The following is a 20,145-nucleotide window of genomic DNA, read 5'->3' as shown; positions in this document are numbered from 1 at the left end:
GATTTGGTAATAATTATACTCAAGATACAGTGCTGTGACTTGGTACAGACTAACCATATGTTTACATTAAGTGAGGCCTGTTTATAGATGCTACAGAAACACCCCAAATTAAGAAAGCAAGTAGAGTTCAAGTGATAAAGCAAGCACTCATACACTTTTGGGGGAAGAGGAACATAAACAGCCATTTACTCTACTAAAATTAGCAGTGCTATTTTCCATCACAAAGAGATGTGTTTCAAAAACCAGCAGAGGCCTCCATGATTTCTTTAAAAACAACTGAAAATAGGATGAGAAATAGAAGAAACAGGTACAAAATAGAGAGGAAAGGCTGAAATTAATTTTATTTAAAACACAAAAGAATTAAGAAGGAAAGTGTACTGAAATAAACCACTGAAGGAAAATAAGGAAAACCATCACTTTAATGTACTGTAAATACTTATTTCGCTATTGCCTTTTTCCGCAATATTTTACTGATGATGCTTCATGGATCACCAATAAAGTAACACTACAGAAAAACTCTGGAATCTTATTTTCTTCTGGAGCTTGTGCTAGATTGACAGTAAGTAGTCCATGACAAAGGGGCAACCAGTTCAGCCTGAAGACATGATGCAAGCGCAAAAGGGGGAGAAACAACTAAAAAAAAAAAATCAATAATAATGTGCTAAGTTTGAAAGGAACACCAAGTGAAACAAATGAATAAATAATTAGTTTAAGGGTAACAGTGTTTTCAAAGCAAATGGAGTACTTCTGTTACCAACAAGATAGGGCATTTGACAGCTAGTAAGAGGCAAGGCATTCAGCTTCCAAACACTAAAAGGTGAGAGTTAATATTACAGTAATGAGCCACAAGCATACTGCTGGCTTGTTTTTTATTAACACTAATAAATGATCTCATAATACTGATCAGAAGTGTTTTTTTTTCTCCACATATCTCACAAAAGATTTTCAGGTGACAAGTACTATGATACATATGGTAGAAACAAACAGCTGTGGCCACAAGGATGTTTCGTCAACTGATGATTAATATATTCAGGAAGCAATCACACTATTCATTAGTAAAAGTTTACAAACATTAAAAAGTGCATAACATTTGAAACCAACAACACAAAAATATATATAATATATATACTATATATAAAGAAAGTGACATCACCTCCTGTTAATAAAAGAAAACAAATCTACTGACTTTGTGATTGGTGCTTGTGTGATTGCCATGGTTTACTATCAGTCACTCTCTTCACTCACCTTAGTCACACAGAGGTGTGGCTGCCCCATTTTGCAGCATTCAGCCTCATGTATGGCCTTTTTCATCGGGGCAGGATAGGGGGGAAGAAAAGCAATAAGCAATAGCTACTGCAGAACAGGTTATTAATTTGTAGATATTTTAAGTTATGTCCTGGATGGACAAACTATCCTGGTATTTTGATGAAGGTCCAGTTTGGACTTTCATTTTGGAATAGCTGAAATGGGAAAAAAACCTAGTCTCTTGGGTGCTAGATGCCAAGTCTCTCGCTTCCCTTCCCAACTCCAAGGTGAAAGCCTGTTGTAGTGGATTCTACACTACAGCACTTGGCTGTGCTGGTGCATCAGTAACAGGTGACTGGCTGGGCAAACTCAACAGCCTGATCCACTGAGGCAAAGACAAGGAATAGTAAAAATTGTCCCCCTGGCTGGATCCAGCCCATGTTTCAAAGTTGGACTATCCTGCATTTTAAAACTCATTTCAGAATATGTAATTGGCAATAACCTATGCCAGTTATTTTCTCATGTGTAAACAAAGCCCATCTTAAACAATGTGAACCAAAAAAAACCTCTAGCACCATGGAATTTGTTTGAATTTTAACCCATACAATGTTATAAACGTATTCTTAAAACTACCATAACAATAAAATGCTTGGACTAACATTTTAAAAAAATATCTCAGAAAAGATTAAGAAATTGGAAGTAAAATTAGAAAAATGGGGAAGAATAACATAAAATATTTAATTTGAGTCTCTGATATGCAACTAACTACACGTGAGTGGCAAAACTGTACCAAGGACACAACACGCGCTCAAGTATTCACATTAATAAATCGTTTTGAAGGCTCATCTAGTAACAAATCAGTGTTGCTGAGTCATTTAGGTTTAGGCATAATCAATTTAGCAACTGACGTTATGATCTATCATGTGCACATCACCACCTTATGCAAAAAACCAGCCCTTTCAAAACACGTGGTAGAAAAATTCACAGTAACAGAAATATTCTTCATAAGCAGTTGAGAAGGGGCAGTGTGGAGCATCTAAGTTGTACAATACAAAAACCATTGTAAATAACAGAGCTGTAAAACAGATGCAAAGTTCTAAAAACAGTGCTTTCTTTACAGTTCTTATAATGGGCAAACACTTTGGCCAGAGAATTTTAAACTGAGGATCACACAAGCCTTTGCTTAAGATAGACAGTTAGATCCTCTGACGTTTCAAAGGCCATTTGCTACAAGATTTACCTGTTCTACTTTCTAAAAGTGCTCCCATCGAGTCATTATGAAGGGATCTGATGACACTATCCCAAAAACTCAATACATGTTCAACCATTGCTAATGACAGAGGTAGAGATTCTGTCTTCTGTCACAGCTTGTACCCCCCTTTTTAGCATTGTGTTGAGTGGGTTCCAGCAGTGAAGACACATGCACTTTCTTTTCTAACAGCTTGCTCATGGAAACAAATTTGTTCCTGCACGCTCTTGTAGTCTGAAAACATCCAGCAGCTGCTCCACTCGGTCAAAGTCGGATGTCAGCTTTCTTGCTTTGCTGCCTCCCCTTGGGTCTCCCCGGTTTGCTCACTTGGATTTCGTTGTGCATCTCCTTCTCCTTCTATAACACAGAAGAAAAGGATGAGTAATCCACGCTAAAATAAAGAGGTCTTGCTTCCAGAACCCTGATTGCTCATCCATCAGTTTCAAAAACAAAGTAAAAAGAAACTGAATGTGAAACATGAAACCCTTTATTACTAAGATAGCCATACTTTGTTTTTGAAGGTGTCTCTTGAGAAGCAAATTCCTAGTTACAATCACCACTATTATTTTTAGTAAAGACCTAAAGTAGTTAGAAATTAAAGAATTTAACAAAAACGGTAGAGTATTTCTGAAAATTTATTAACTATCATACTAAGACAGTATAAGAGAAAAAAACCTCATTGCACCAAGTCTGAACAGTTTGCTATAAAAAGATGCAACTTCAATAAAAGCAATAGCTTGTTAAAGCTGTATTTGTTCTGCGTGTCTGTTTTCAGCACCACTTCCCAGCATTCAATCCAGCTGTCTCCCTGCAAACCTCAGAACAATGTGAGGAACATAATACATCCCGTGTACAAGGAATAATACATAGTTTCTTGTATCTTGTAAGGATTCTGAGCAATTTGTACTGAACTGGCTTGACAGAGTAGTTAAGAGAAGAAAATTTCATGGCTAGGTTGTAAAGATATCTAAACAGAGGTAGTACTGCCTCTTAACGTTAATCTATAGATCTCTAGAACAAAAGTAGGATTATCCATGCAGATATTTATTGTTTCCTCATTTCAGATCACACTGTACATCTGCAGTTTTATTTCTGACCATAAACATTTTCTCTTTTCTGTTTAGAAGAAAGGGTACATTGCTAATGGAAAAAAGTTCTTTGCATTGCAAAGAACATTGCCAAGATCTTAGACATGAGAGCTGTGTTTTGTGCATGGACGAGTATTTTAGGCAGGAAAATGCCTCAGAAGGTATCGTGAATTATCAAATTCAACCTGATGAAAAGTTGTACGGGAAGTTGATTAACCTATTACACAGTGAGGTTTATTCTGTTCATTATGGGTTGAGTTCACTCTCGAGGAGAAAAGACAACGCAGAAAGAACCGTGTCTTGCAGAATACACCACCTAAGGAGTCTTTCTGCTGTGCCTTTTGCAACCGGATGTGTCTATCTCATATTGGCCTTATTAGCCACCAGCGTATTTGTAACAAATGTGGATAGAGCCTTTCCAAATCTTCGTTTGCGAAGCCCAGCCATTACATGACATGGGTTGAGTAATAAATGAACATCTGTTTTGCAAGGCACTTTCTCAAAAAATGATTTCTCAGTTTCATCACTCAAATTAGAAAGGAATCCATCAGGATGGATCTACATGCAATTATTTACCATTGGATAGAAATCCCTTTTGCCCAAGTTGTCCAATCACTTTCTACAAAGCCTCCTACATTTGTTCTGATACTGCAAAAGTCCAGATGAGTGGAATCGTGGAGTTTTGTTCCTTTTTTGCCTACTCTGTCCTCCATTTATTCTGACTACTAGGAAGTCTTTAATATCCCTTATGCTAGCTGGGCAAGCCACACTTTCCTGGAATAAGTCTTCTTGAAAAAAAACAAACCAAAACCAAAACTAAAACCAACCAACCAACCAACCAAACAAAACCTTTGCAAGGTTTTTGTGTTTAAAAGAAAAATCATCCTGGACACAAAAACATTTCACTATCTACATGTTAAACATAGAGCACAAAGATTCAGAGAAGGAGCACTAAGATTCTAATGTACCACTTCTTAAAAGATTCTTCTCAACTTACTGAAAAAACTCATTAGTTTAAATCCATTTAATCTATAATACACTGTCTTGTACTACATATTTCTTCATTCTGCTGGTAGAGCTCTTCCACTAAAGGCTATAAAATGTTCATAGAAATAAATTTGCTTCTAAGTTTGGAGAATCCCAAAATTGCCAAAGCACACTCCTGAACTATTCTTCCCTTAAAATATAATGGCTCTAAGGTCTTTAGAGTAAGACTGCAATTCTTACACAGCATTTTGAAACCAGCAGGAAGTATTAAAAAAAGGAAAGAAAACCAAATAATACAATATTCCAAGTCACCATACAGTTGTGTGATGTGGTAAGCTGGCAACAGTTACTAATTCTGCTAATGTGCAGCTTTTAACTAATTTTTCTTCCTGTAATGCAACTGTCTCTACAGTGTTCATCACTGTTTCCCATGCTTACACCTAAAACATTTCTACCATGATCTAAAACCACTTTTAATCACAATTTTCTACAATCAGTCCTTCATTGCAGTTGTGTATGACTTCAACACACTATTATCCCCATTTTTTGTAGATGGTTGGACCACTACAACTTTTACAAGAAAGTGTCCTTTCCACTAGTGTTCTGTAGCACCTAGAAAACAAGCAGTTTGTTTTAGAGATTAGATCTGCAGAGACTGGTCCTTTCTCTTCATTGTAGTTTCTCCTTACTGCTTCATTTAGCTATAATCACTGGTAAGATGATCTAAATACCAGGTTCTTTGGATTGTACTGGTTACCTTGAGTGTGTTGAGCAGACTGCTGATTTTTTTACTAAAATCTTTCTTTTGCCTTCTTTCTTATGATTTCTGTTGCAGTACTTACCAGATGCACCTAGTGTTGCTTTTACTAAATTTAGATAAAATATGTTGACACAGAGTACTTGGAACCTGTATTTTGAGGTTTGGTAAATATGTCCATTTCATAGGTAATAGCAGGTTGTTAGCTTGTTATGGGCAAAGAAGACTAGGACAGCTGTTTTGAAGGGAGAGTATTATACAGCAATTATACGTATTATACATAAGTATTACAAGTAAATTCTTTATTATCTGTTGTCGGCTCATTGATGAGGGGATTAACTAACACTCACTTCAGGTATCAACTACTGCATGACAAGTACGTGGTTTTGAACAAGGCCTCACTGCCTAGTGCCATTCAAAGCCGTTCTGGTATTTTACAGGAATATGTATCTGCAGGATTTTCAAAGTGAATGTACTAAACATGCTCGGGTAATTTAATTTGCATATGTTTTACAACCACCTTCTTTTTCTTTAACATCTGCATTATCCTACTCTGCCATTACTCCAGGAAATGTACTTGCAGTTTTGCAAGAAAATGCGTGTAGCTGTGATAAGAATAAAAGAAAAAGGAAAGGAAAGAATCAAACCTGGATGTCTATATTTATATAATTAGGTAGTACTTAGCATAAATTGTTTGACATGCACCTCAAAAGAAATAAGATATAACCCACAAACATGTGCTTTCCTCTTAATCCTGTCAGGTGTGATACATATATGCATCCCACAAGCACTAATATATTCTGAACTAGGATTTGGCACGCAAAATATTTGTTAACCTCTCTTGGTTTGGAAAGACATGATGGGGTATAACATTAATACTCACATGAGTGCTAGGTTAGACAATATCTTTTTCAATATTTTTGGTTTGGAGGCTTTTACTTGGCATTTAGGTGTACTGATAATACAAAATTTAAATACGTTTTCATTATATCTAATTGCAGCTGCATAATCTCCTGAAGAAGTATGTAGGAATTTCCGTGTTTCTATTACCTAAGGTAATTTTATGAGCAACTTTGTACACTTTTTTTGCAATGACTAAGTTACCCAGGCTGCAAAAGGGATCTCCAAGAACTAAACAGACTCCCAATTTATGTATTAAAATTAGGCTAACAGTTTTTTAAACCACTCTTATCACTACAGAGCAAACTGCAGGTAGCAAGTGCATATCAACATATGTTACAGGCACAGAGTCACATCCTTTTTACAGCTCACAAGAGAACACAGTTCTGGCTTATAACCACTTCACATCTTAACTTAAAATTAGGGATTGTTTACATCTTCTAAACAGACAAGATCAAAGACAATTTTGATAACTGTAAGTTTGAGACTGAAGGAAATTAAAGCAAGAAGGAAGGTTGGTATCATGCATTTCAAATGGCACCTACTTTCTCTTTTTCCAACATTTTACACCTATCCCCACATTAAAATAAATAGACACACCTACACACATACTAATAAAGCTTTTCTTTTTAAACCAAAAAAACTAAAGGCCCTTCCCAGCTAGAATTGCATGCATCTAGAATCTATAGGTCCCAAACTGGCAACTGCAGAAGGAATGATTTATGATGTACACTAGTCCAAAAGCCAAAAAAAAAGAATCCCCCACTCGAAACAGCACTACAACCACCTGAACATCACGCTGCCTACATCTGACTGTCCTGTGAAGAGTCTGCCTCTCAGAACTCTTGTTGTCTCTGAGAGAAGAATGTGCACAAACAGGGCAGCTGCTTATCAACAGTTTCTTCTTTGCTGCATTCATTTTCTTCTGCAGTTACTAAAATAAGCAAAACACTTCTTCCTTAAGATTTGAAAAGGGCTTTCTAATATCTGTAAGATACACTCATTAACCCCCACCCATGTAACACGAAAATCATTATACAGTCATATTATTTTTTTAATGTAAGGTCTGCTTTCCCCCCTTTTTCTCCACTAAAGGTGCACAACCCTTTAAAAATTTTGGTAATATCAAAGGCAAAGTAAGATTTATGATTGCATTGCTACTTATCACCTTAGAAGAAGGACAAACTATTAGCAGAAAGGAGAAAGAGACAATTTACTCAGAAAAAAAGACCCAGGTAAAACAAACAACAACGCATTGCTATTGCTCTGTCCTTTGGCAGCTGAAAAAAAATTAATTTCACAACAACCTTTCAAACAGACACATGGCTTCTCCTACAGGCTTCAAACCAGATATCTTCCATTAAAAGATATTATAAATACTTGGGTTTTAATAAAGACTTCCCTATTTTCTTCTCTACACTTTCCATAAAATTTATTCTGATATGGACTCTGACATTAGGTACTCACTGAAGAATGACTTTTCTTTTTTCAGTGATATGTTTTACTTGCAAATAACCACCCTTTCCATTTATGAAATCTGGGATTCTTATTGTAGGCAACCCCTGGTGATTAGAAAAAAAATATTTTTGCTGCTAAGGGTCAAGGAAATAATGCATGCACACAAACCATGCACTTCAGTTTTAAATAAATGTAATGAAAGTTCATAATGTACTCACCTGCTTTGTTTATATCAAGCTCTGATAACTTTAAGGCTAGTTCACTAGAGTTCCCACCCGGAGAGGACACAAGTATGTCATGTAACGCATTTCTTCTACCTGTTCTTCCTGAAGCAATAAAGTCTGCATATGTAGATTCCACATCAGTCATTGCTAACAAATATCCACATAGCAGTACCTAGATGGGAGGAAAAAAAGAAAAAGAAAAACACCACCACTTAGACCACCAGAAAAACAGATGACTTTATGGAATGGGAATATAACTAGAACGTTCTCATCGTGGAGTGGAACTGCTAAACAGTAAAAGAAGATGCCTCAGTCTCGAAATTTGGAGAAATCAGAGAAGCAGATTAGAAAGCAGAAAAGCTGTGTGTATTTTATGCAATCTGTATTCAACAGTATTTTAAACAACTTCATTTTCCATGCTTCATAAAGTAATAGTACTTTATAAAAGCAATGACCTCAGCAACATAATTTCTTTATAGAGTTGTCTCTGCTTTTAATATTAGCTGGGATGTAGGAGGTAGGTAGGGGGTGGAACAAAGTTCTTTTCTGCACAAAAAGCAGAGTCTAACGAGTAAGAAAGTACAAATCGATTACGCTTTTGCATGCAGAACCCTGTGCTAATACACAGGTACAGTTATGTTCTGTATATTTTCTTTTCTGTTAGTATTAGTTTTAACATGGCATATAAACCCCTTCAGGTTCAACTACTTTATTTTGGTGTGATAGCTGCCCCAAAGCAAATGCAATACCATAATGTTACTGAAATAAGTGGAGATATGCTAACACAGCAAGCAGGGTAGCTAAACTATAATGCAGAGGCAGAAAGCAGTGCTCTGTAAGCTAGGTATAAAATCAGAACTTCTTTTCATTAGAAAATAATTATTCCTTTTGTCATTATGGAATCATGTGATGATGTGCACTAATGTAAGATCTGCCAAAGATAAAAGGAAACTCCTATTTCAATCTCAGTAAGAGAAAGATTTGTATCCCTGCTAGAATATTTGCTATAGGTCTAAGCTGTTAGAGTTTTATTTCTTTTAATTAATTTACAAAATTTTAAATGCTGACTGCATTGCTTTTACTGTGTTTTCGCTGGTACTCATCTAAGGTTTCCTGCAAAATGCTAGGCTACCATGCTTCAAATGTAGCTCTCCTCATGTTTTATGTTTCAAGGTCATAGAGGAATCAGAGAAACTTTCTGCTAGAGCAGTACTCCAAAGAGAAGAAACTACAGACCTACTACAGAAAACCAGCACCCCCTCAGTTGTACGCTTCCTTCATTGCTGTGCAGTATTTCTCTGGTTTTGCATATTGCAGAGAGAGGACATGGCCATTAAGGCAACATTGCAGAGCTGTATACAGTGAGAAGCTTTAGCTATTATTATTAAAGTAGTCAGAACTTCACATTTGTATAGAGTGCACTAATCTTTTTAATCAGCTCCTATTGTAGGTTCTGGACACTGAAGCAGCTGATCACCCTTTAAGTCACTGCACACGTTAACAGCAGCAAAGGGTTCAGCTTTTTCTCTTTAAATAAAAGAAAAAAACCCATAATTTTTATAAATACTTTTTATTTTAAAAACAGATACAAAAAAGACAACAGCCAAGCCTTCTCCATCCTCAACTCTGAATAACTTCACAAACCCTGTTTATTCTTCATCTTCATTCTAGTCTTCATGTCCTCAACTTCAGTCAGCTGTATGAGGGTGTACAAATGATGTGTCTGAGAAGCCAAGAAAAGGGTTCTACACCATATTTTGTCTAAATATAACCATATCAAGTATCATTGCAAGACTGACTGACTTGAGAAGAAGTTCACTGCTATCAAGCTTTGATGTCCCATGCCAAAAATGCTGAACAAGGCTAATTTTACTCTTACGAACAACCCCCAGGAAACAGGAAACTGCTTAGAAAAAGCCAAACCAACAAACCAACAAAAAACCCAACAAACCAACAACAAAACAAAACAAAAAATCAATCCACAAAACCTAACGACAAACACCTAGGGAAGGAAAAGAGGTCAGCATTAACTGAAAGCCTGCCAGACACACATAAAATAATGCAGTGCCTCTTTGTTCAATAACAAAAGCTTTCAGGAGCTCTCTGAGAGCATGTGCATTTCTTCCCATGAATTGCCCTCTTGTTGAAACACTGCAAGAATATTGAAGCAAATAAGAAGTTCTTTGCCCAAGGTGCAGATGTTGCAATACCAAATGTATCAACCATGCAGTAATCCAGCATATAACTTGCAAAGGTAAAGGGAGGACAGTTGTAATAAGGAAAGAAAAAAGTAGAAGTTTTCAGACTTATCTGACCCGTTCACTGAATAGCATTCACTGAAACCAGAAGATTAAAAGATTTTAAGCGAAACTTATATTTGTTCATGCCTGTTTTTGCAACTGACCTGTAGGAAAGGAAGGGCAAAACATGAAACCAATAATATACAGGCTTGGATTTTGTCATTAGTGTAGGACCAGTCCAAAGTCATCATAGCTATCACCCCTACAAAAACATTAATTTCATTTTAGCATAGGAAAAAAACCACCACAGATGGTTTTGGGGTTTGTTTTGTTTGTTTCTTTCTTTAAAAGCTGCATATGAGTTTATTAGGCCCATAATAATCAGAGAAGACTATGACTGAGGTGGAACAAGGTGCAGGGCTGTGTAAGGCTTGCAAGATGAGCCAGGTTGTACTCTGTGAGCAATTCTGTGGATGTATAAACTGCATCCATGGAATACACCTCTGTAAGCTTATATTGTTCTTGAAACATTTCATAAACACCAGGGAAATCTCAAGCTTATTTAATTTTTATGAAAAAAGCTATAAATCCACAGGAAAATGTGCTTGTAGAGATCTTTATTTTAAATGTTCATTTTCTATAGGCTCAATATGGCATTACTAACAACATTCTAATCAAAAAAGAATGTTATCAAACACACGTTTATTACACTTCCAAGTTTTCCTGCCTATCTTTTCTTCTAAATATCAAATAGCATTCTGTTTTGTACTGGCATTATCTTGAGACATTACTTCATAAATATGGAACTCCACTGACATCACCCAAGAGCTCCCCTTCCAATGGATGGCTCAGTGCCCAGCAGTCTGTACTTATTCACTAAACCAGTTATTAAGGAATTATCATTCACTCAAAAAAACCCCTTTTTATTTCCCTTCAATCTCTGTGGAAGGAGTGTAATTTGCTAATAATTCTATGAAATATAATTTGAATTTCCTAAATAATTGCATTAACAGGGATTCCTGCAATAAAGATTGTCGTCACAGTCCCTCTAGTTCTACTAATTTAATTTTTTTTTTTAAGTTGCAAAACCAGTACGCCACTACATGGTACTAAACTGAAACAAGAGGCCTACAAACCTCACTGCTTCTGCCAACTGAAACAGCACACTAAAGAAAGCAGCTCTGTGAGATTGGATTCCTTGGTAACTGATAAGATACTACCTCCATCTGAAGTCTCCCCCAGACTTTGTCTTTCCCCTCATTTAGAGTCACTATGCCTGAAAACGGCTTAAAGTTTGCAACACAGCCCTGGGGATTTTCATACAGCATCTTGTATTTCCTCAGATTCTTAATTTTATAAACTTCTAGAAATGTGGGTACCTTAGACTTCTGTCTTTTTCTCCTCCCAACTCCTTCCTCCCAAAGAGAGTTGTGCCGAAAATTATTTAGAAGTACTTAAGGAATTACAAAGGATAAGACGAAAGGATAAGAAGTTGCCACCTCAGATTTTAGGCAGTGTATCAAGATGCGTCTGTATTATTAATGAATATTCTGTATAACACATACTGCTATACTGGTCCTGCACTTTGGCCACAACAACCCCATGCAGCACTACAGGCTGGAGAGCAGCCTGGCAGTTTGGATTGATAGGAAGCTGAACATGAGCCAGCAGCGTGCCCAGGTGGCCAAGAAGGCCAATGGCATCCTGGGCTGGATCAGGAACAGTGTGGCCAACAGGTCCAAGGAAGTGATTCTTCCCCTGTACTCAGCGCTGGTGAGGCCGCACCTGGAGTACTGTGTCCAGTTCTGGGCCCCTCAGTTCAGGAAGGATATTGAGGTGCTGGAGCAGGTCCAGAGAAAAGCAACAAGGCTGGTGAAGGGACTCGAGCACATGTCCTATGAGGAGAGGCTGAGGGAGCTGGGGCTGTTTAGTCTGGAGAACAGGAGGCCCAGGGGAGACCTCATCACTCTCTCCAACTCCCTGAGAGGAGGTTGTAGCAAGGTGGGCGTTGGTCTCTTCTCCCAGGCAACCAGCGGTAGGACAAGAGGGTATAGTCTTAAGCTGTGCCAGGGGAGGTTTAGGTTGGATATTAGAAAGAAATTCTTTACAGAGAGGGTAATCAGGCACTGGACTGGGCTGCCCAGGGAGGTGGTGGATTCTTCATCCCTGGAGGTTTTTAAGATGAGACTGGATGTGACACTCAGTGCCATGGTCTAGTAACCAGGGCGGTGTTGGATCAAGGATTGGACTTGATGATCTTGGAGGTCCTTTCCAACCCGGCTGATTCTATAATTCTGTGACCTGCAAAAGGCCTCCTTCTATAGAACTTTTACAAGTAAGCATCATAAGGGATAGAATTAGTATCCAAAGAATGCAGAAGGAGAAAAGGATGCCAAGGATAGGTTCAAGAAAGCCAAGTGCTGGGTCCTGCACCTGAGTCACAGTGCTACAGGCTGGGGGTAGTGTGGCTGGAAAGCTGCCCTGCGGAAAAGAACCTAGGGGTGTTGGTCGACAGCAGCTGAACATGACCTAGTGTGTGCCCAGGTGGCCAAGAAGGCCAATGGCATCCTGGCCTGGATCAGAAATTGTGTGGCCAGCAGGACCAGGGCAGTGATTGTCCCCTTGTAGTTGACACTGGTGAGTCCACACCTCGACTGCTGTGTCCAGTTCTGGGCCCTTCATTTCAAGAAAGACTTTGAGGTGCTGCAGCAAGTCCAGAAAAGGGCAATGAATCTGGGGAAGGGGCTGGAGCACAAATCTGATGAGGGAGCTGGGGTTGTTTAGCCTGGAGAAAAGGAGGCTGAGGGGAGACCTTATCACCCTCTACAACCACCTGAAAGGAGGGTGTAGTGAGTTGGGGATCAGTCTCTTCTCCCGAGTAACAAGTGACAGGATGAAAGGAAATGACTCAACTTGTGCCAGGGGAGGTTTAGATTGGACATTAGGAATACTTTCTTCACTGAAAGGGTGATCAGCCATTGGAACAGCCTGTCCAGGGAAGTAGTCAATCCCCATCCCTGGAGTGTTCAAAAGACATGTAGATGTGGCACTTAGGGGATTGTTTAGTGGTGAACCCAACAACTGTTGGGTGAACGGTTGGACTTGATGATTTTAGAGGCCCTTTCCAACCTTAAATTATACTGTTCTCCTCACAGAATCATTAACAGGTACAGAAAGAATCAATATTTGTGTTTTCAGAAATTTACCAGACTACTACTTTAACTCCACAATTCAGTTTGTGTTAAATTTTCCATTTCCACACTACATATAACAAATGTTATTCCACAAGTTTCTTAAAATAACTGTCAAACCACTATAATTGAAAAAAAAAACCAAACACACCACAAACACCTAAAAAGTTAGCAGTGGTTCACAAATGCAATCCAAAATGGACTGCATTCCACAATAATTCAGTGAAACCCAGTATTACACAGTGCTACTGTTCTCCCATTTGGGAGGGAAAGAACAAAAATCATGTGGCATACCAGCATGAATTAAATCATGGGCTAGAGGTATCTGAGGTTGTTGAATTTAGCCTAAGGGACTAGATACCAAAAAGAAGCCCAAATGAATTTAAAGTACCTTCACTAATTGGTATTATTATTTTAAAGGAAGACAAACAAGTGCAGGCATTTGACAAATAGCTTGTCTATGGAATTTGGCATATGCTGCTGCCTGGGACAAGAGAGTTGCCATTGTCTTGGCAAACCTGCAGTGTAAGGCTAAGACGTATGATGGTTCAATGTTTACTCCCCCTCTTTCTCCATGTGTGCTTAATGGCAGCATAGAATAAGGGATTTTCAAATAAAACTCTCCCAGGCTTTGGCTGCTAAATGTTGTATCACGATCAGCACGTTATTTAAATGTAATTATCTATATTCAGCTTTCATAAGGGAACAAAAAAAAAAGAGAATTTGTCATTTAATAGCATGTCTGATTTAGAGAAGGTGTATAATTATGCTTTTAAAATAAATTTTGGTTCCAAATCTAGCCTTAGCTTAGAGACAGGGCTACAGGGCTCTTTCCAGTGAGGATACAGATCTATTCTACAGCAACCTGTACCTAGATTTCTACCCCATGCATGGTTTTCTGTATTAAAAGCAGAAACAATTTAACAAAAGTATCTTTCTTCCACAGAGATTATATTTATTGTGCTATACAACAGTTTGCTTTTGCATAGACACAAATGAGCAGGAAAACAGCATTAACTCTTGAAAGCCAACTAAAATAAATATAAATATCCATGCCAGCTACCAAGCTGGGCATATTTTACTCTGCACGTTGAAAATCCGTCATGTAGTTTTGTCTGTCTGGTGTTTCTGAAATGACCAACTCTGTAAAACAGTAACGTAGAACAGGTGACTTACCTCTGACAATTAGCATACTTTTACAGCAAACATACTATATGTAGCAATCCTAGTACTATTAAGATCGTATTGGAAATTAGTGGGCAATTCAACTGGTTAAACAATGAAACAGAACAAAGAAAATTACCACCTGCGATATTTTTACCAGAAATAAAAATTAAGCTCATTTAACTCTGCATGAAAAAAGCAGTATGAAGTTAGATATCCTTCAGCTCATAACCTACACAAAGAGATCATTCACAAAGACAGTTAATAGGTTTTCCTTCTGTGTTATCTAAATTGCAGTTTACCTAAAGAGATCTACAGAACTAAAAGCCAAATAGTTACATTCTTACCATGTCCTTGCTCAGGCAAATTTTATTATGCCCATGACCAAAAGAAGTTGGTTTCTCATCTACCACTTAATTTGAATTCACAAATTCAGTTTTATCTTCCACTGTTTCATAAAACTGGGCAATGAAAGAGGCAAACATAATCAATGAAGTAATACTAAAGAGGAGAACTTGGTTCTATAATTATAAATAACAATACACGTTTTGATATCTTGAAGTTAACACCCTATGGAGGAAACTAATCAAGAAATTTAAGTATCCACATAGGGATACTAAGTTAGGAAACAGAAGAGGGTGACCTAGAATCTACCATCACTCTTCACTGCCTAACCTAAAGAGAACACTGAGTGGCAAACATCATATGTTTGAGAAAAGAGGCATCTATTGCTGTGTGATTTTTTTACTTGCAGTCTGTGAATTAACCTCTTGGGCTTGTGAAGGGAAGGAGGGAGTTAAAGCACTATTTTTCAGGATGCTCTGATACTTTCTATGAACAACTAAAACCATTGCTATACTACCTCATAATCACAGAGATAGATAAGGGCCTCGAGCTCCCTCCCTCAAGATGGGAACCTTCAAGCTCCTCATGTGACACACATCCGGCAGCCCTGCTGAGCATTCTCACATCCATCTGAACTGTAGGGAGGTTGATGTTTTAAGGTTATAGGAGGATGAGGCCAGGTATGCAGCACTGCAATTCATTTGTTTAGAATGGTGTGGTGCTCTGAACCAAGGAGCACAGTTAACACAATACTGAACAAATACAGTGATTTGTTCAAAAGGAATGGTTTCAGCCTTTGGAGAAAGCCTGTCCTTTGTGGTCTTTATATGGCAATCCAGCAGCACTCATAGAACAGAGAGATGAAATAAGCTCAGGAAGAGTAAGACAACACAAAATACACACCTCAACATGAATAACAGGCTCTTCCTCAACTGCTGGATTACTGGAAAAGACGAGTATATTGAGGATTCATAACTGACTGGCAGCTTGCAAATGCTTTGTGCAGAAACAAGACTTGCTGCAGAAACATAAAATCTGCAGCAGGATGTTTAATAGCAGGGAGGGGGGTGAGTGAATTTGTGTGGGCTTCGCTCGTGAAGCATCTCCGTATCTTCCGAATCTTGCCTTTAATTCAGGATTCATGCTATAAGCAAGTTCGTTCTCTCAGACATTTCTGTCAATAGTACCAGCACTCACATCCAGTGCTTCAAAGGTATTGATCAGCACGGGTCTCATTAGCTGAGTCTGATGTCTGTTCTTCAGAGAACCTGATATAAGCACTGTAGTGATTATTTTTGCAACATCCACGTCTCCTTTAGTCACTGCTAAATACAATGGCCTGTATTTCCCCCTTCATGGGGGAAGAAAGAACAAAACACTGATTAGTAGTCTGCACACATTTTAGGCCAAACTGCTGTGAACCACCGTTATCCTAACAGACAGTTTTCCACTGAAAAAAAATATAGGTTTAGCGAACTTTTAACTGAAGGTTTCATAGCAAATCAGTTCTGTGAATTACGCGCAGACCAGTATGAGCCTCCTATACTATCAATGCTACATAGGCAATAATGCAGAAGCCACTCAGATAAAGGGTTTTCTGTCAAACAGATTTCCAGTTTTTGGCAGAAGCTTAATGTTCTGGAAGGGCTAAGAATTAGATCCATTGGATCCAAAGAACTGGGTTTGTTCAGCCTCAAAAAAAGGTGGTTTAGAGGAGACCTTATCACCATCTTCTAGTATATAAAGGTGGTTACAAAGGAAAAGGAGACTTCCTTTTTACAAGGAGTCACATGGAAAAGATGAGGGGTGATGGGTACAAGTTACTACTGGAGAGATTCCGATTGGACACGAGTAACATTTTTCACAAAGAGAACACTCAGCCATTGGAATAATTTCTCCAGGGAAGTAGTGGATTCCCCAGTATTGGACACTTTCAAGATTAAGCTGGACAGGGTGCTGGGCCATCTTGCTTTTGCCAAGAGAGGTTGGACTAGATGATCCTTGAGGTCCCCCTCTAAGCTGGTATGCTATGATTCTATGAATCCTACTGTAGATGATCTGAAAGGATTCTGGTCCACTGAATTTTTAAAGTCGGCATACATAAAATGCTTATCCATGTAAGACCTATTTCCCTCACTATCTTTTTTGTCCCCTGTAGTTATACATCTTGCTAGATATCCCTTTACTAGTACTAATGCTTTCGAGGTCAAAGCAAAAAAAAAAAAAAGGAAAACAAGAAGACTTCACTCTCATTAAAAAAACCAAAAAACCAAAATCAAGCAAACAATGGCAAACAGACAGTATGCAGTACATTGCGTTATACTTTTCCAATTAAATGGGAACCAGCTGTGTTCTTCAAGAAATAGCTCCAACGTGCAAAGCAGTCTCTAGGCATTTGTAAGGGCTGAAATACTCAGCTGAACTATAGATCTGAATGGCTAAACATCCCAAAGTAATTTATTACAGTTGTTGCAATTGCTAACAGCAAACCATGAAACCAACATGAAGATTCATGCTCTTTATTACAAGCCAAGAAATGTAAATCATTTCTTCTATATTAATATATGCCCAATCTGATAAAATACATAGCTTTGTTTTGCTAGGGTAAGAGCTTGCTCTTCATTTTTTTGAAATGTCAGTAAAGGTAAGCAAGAAGATATCAGTTAGCACTGCCAAGACTTATCTATGCATGTGCTGGGTTGGGGGAATATGATGGAATTACAAAAAAAAAATATGGCTGTGAAGAATCAGGTGGAGAGATACCATCCAAAAGGGGTAATTTGTCTGCAGGACAAGATCAGAAATTAAAAAAAAAAAATCATAAAGAGATGGGGAGGAAGCAGTGCCTTAGATATTTGAAGAGTTCAGTTAGAGAAACCAGTTTACAATGAAAAAGGAAGACTGGGGTGGACTTTTCCAGCTGCTCTGCCAAAAGGCTCTTGGTGGGCTAACTTGACTCAAGGACTTCACACAGGGTCACTTATTTAAATGCAGGGCTTGGCTCCCCCATTGCAATGGATTGCTACCATTCCCAATTTAACTAAAGTTTGCATTGACAAAATGTTCTGCATTCTGTCAATTTGACTGATATGTTTACAGCATCTACAACAGCAGTTTGCAGGTAACAAAAGCCTTTGAAAGGGAAAGCATGCAGTCAGAACAGCAAAAAGCAAATGTCTAGATAACAGTATCATGACAGCATTTTCATAAGGTTTCTTCCAGACCTACTTGTTAGGATTCTTCAAGTGTTTCAGTACAATGTGTTGTCTGGCTATAAAGTATTCAAAATACCTATATGCTCCACAGTTTAGCTACCCTTAAACTCTTCCTTAGTATTTAAAAAACCAACTGTCCCCCTCCAAGGCACTTTCCTCAGATCTTTACAACAATGTCAGCTACTAGACAGAAGCAACAATTTTTGTATTACATATCTTTTCAGCAGTTTCTGGTGGAGTAGCTCAACTGTTTGCATGTGACTACCTTTTAAAATCATGCAGTCATGACTCATCATGAAAGTGTGTGTTGAAGCATCCAGAACAGAAGAGCTTGAGCTTATTACTGTTTCTTCTTGGGCAGTGGTAAAAACTGTACTGGAAGGAAAAGGTTTGCCTTTTTTTTTTTTTTTTTTTTTGACAGCAAGATCAACTACAACCCTATGTTTACAAATATTAAATACTGGTTCCTAGATTTGCTTTTAATAAAATAAATTCCCCTTAAAAAAACAAAGCTGCTATAATATAATACGCTTCTGTTAAGATCTCACATTTCAGATGCAAGCTTGGAGTTGCCAAAAATATACCCAATGACACCATACTTTTCAGTGTTTGCAAAGATAAATACCACTGGGCTAGCCTGGAGACCTGTGAACATAAGACAAGCAGCTTTTTAATAACGTAAGTATTTGAGCCTCTTTATGCCACAATACATTAATCAGTATTTTATTCCTGGTATATCTGGTCAGCTTTTTGGTTTGTCAATAATAAATTGCCTTTTCCATCCAATTTATTTTCTGTATCAGACATTTAAAATCTACTTTATATTTGAATTAGTTTTCCCAGCCATCAGACATCCTGCCTTTCTTTTAATTACTATCTAGAAGCTACAAAAAAGTGCACAATTTGGCTTAACAGCATTTCAGTTTTTTTAACTTAAAAGCACTTCAATTTATTATACTTCACACAATAGATTCACATTTTATATTGTATATCATTTCACTTTGGTTTCTCTTAGTCTCAGCCTTACGTTTTTCAAGGTTTCCATCATTTTTGCATTCTGTTCCCATGTGTACACTGACTACTGTAGAGACTAAGGACTGCCTGGCTCTGTTGCTATGCAACAGCATAGCCTACTTAGGGCTTCCTGAAATAATTGTCTCAAATGTGCTTTTTTTAGACTTGTTTCCAGCACGAATACTTTACAGATTCTTCATAATGGACCACTGATATTATCACAATGTTAGAAGGTGGTCACCTGGGAAGTTTTGGTACCTATCTAAGTTAAAAAAACCAACCCAATGTTATTGCCTGCAAAATTCAGGACATACCTGCTGCATTAACATCGGGAGGTAAACAACTCAAATATTCCTATACGTTTGCCAGATGTTCTCCAGGTGTATGAAAGCCATATATTTATCAGAGGAAAAAATAATCCTAATTGTTCTTTGTTTCACTCTATTTCATTCAAGGGGAAAAAAAACCTCTCTCTATTAAATATGTCAACATGCAGGAAAAATGAACCTTCTTTATATTAAGTCTATTATAAATTTATTCATCTTAACAGAAGGAACATATATGCAAGTATTCTGTATTGCAATTCATTATCAAATAAGCTGATATTAGAATTCTTTAGGACAAGGTTGAAAATTTTTAAAATCACATTGCAGATGCCACAAACTGGGTCTGTTTTTGTTTTTTGAGGTACACTCAAGCAGCCCTTGAGGAACTCTCCTGTGAAACCTTCGGTTTTTCCAGCCTCAAACAGGATTTATCTTTTTACAACCTTCTAGTGCTGCTGCTGCAAGGGTGGACCAATATGTTTTGTTTTCTTAGAGCTGTCCTACTTGGAAATCTTAAGTTAATTAATTTCTGTAAAAATATGTAGAGCAATATAAACACAGGGTTCTTGATAAAGCATTGATCGATCCCAGAGGGCCAAATGCCTTACAATACACCAGGCTGAGGGATCAAAGGAAAGAGATCTAACAGTACAAAACATTTTAACGAAAGGAAATATTTTACCTCGTATTCCTTTCTCTTGTTCACCTTAGCATGTTCGGCAGCAGTTGTGTCTATAGAGAG

The 20,145-nt window shown here is 37.8% G+C and overlaps 1 protein-coding gene across 1 annotated transcript in view; it reads right to left on the bottom strand.

Moving 5' to 3' along the window:
* Window positions 1-315: 315 nt before the first annotated feature.
* PKIA (cAMP-dependent protein kinase inhibitor alpha) overlaps window positions 316-20,145 on the bottom strand; it is a 44,266-nt gene continuing 24,436 nt past the window's right edge. The window contains exons 2-3 of the mRNA XM_027638573.1: window positions 7,903-8,080; window positions 316-2,851 (exon numbers count right to left, since the gene is read on the bottom strand). Coding sequence (XP_027494374.1) covers window positions 2,772-2,851; window positions 7,903-8,053 — 231 coding nt within the window. The 5' untranslated portion in view covers window positions 8,054-8,080 and the 3' untranslated portion in view covers window positions 316-2,771. The remainder of the gene's footprint in view (window positions 2,852-7,902; window positions 8,081-20,145) is intronic.

The sequence above is a fragment of the Corapipo altera genome, unplaced genomic scaffold (genome assembly GCF_003945725.1).
Source record: "Corapipo altera isolate COAL_440 unplaced genomic scaffold, ASM394572v1 49, whole genome shotgun sequence".
NCBI classification, from domain to species: domain Eukaryota; kingdom Metazoa; phylum Chordata; class Aves; order Passeriformes; family Pipridae; genus Corapipo; species Corapipo altera.
Note: the sequence above shows the minus strand (reverse complement) of the source record. Positions and strands in the feature narration are given on the sequence as shown.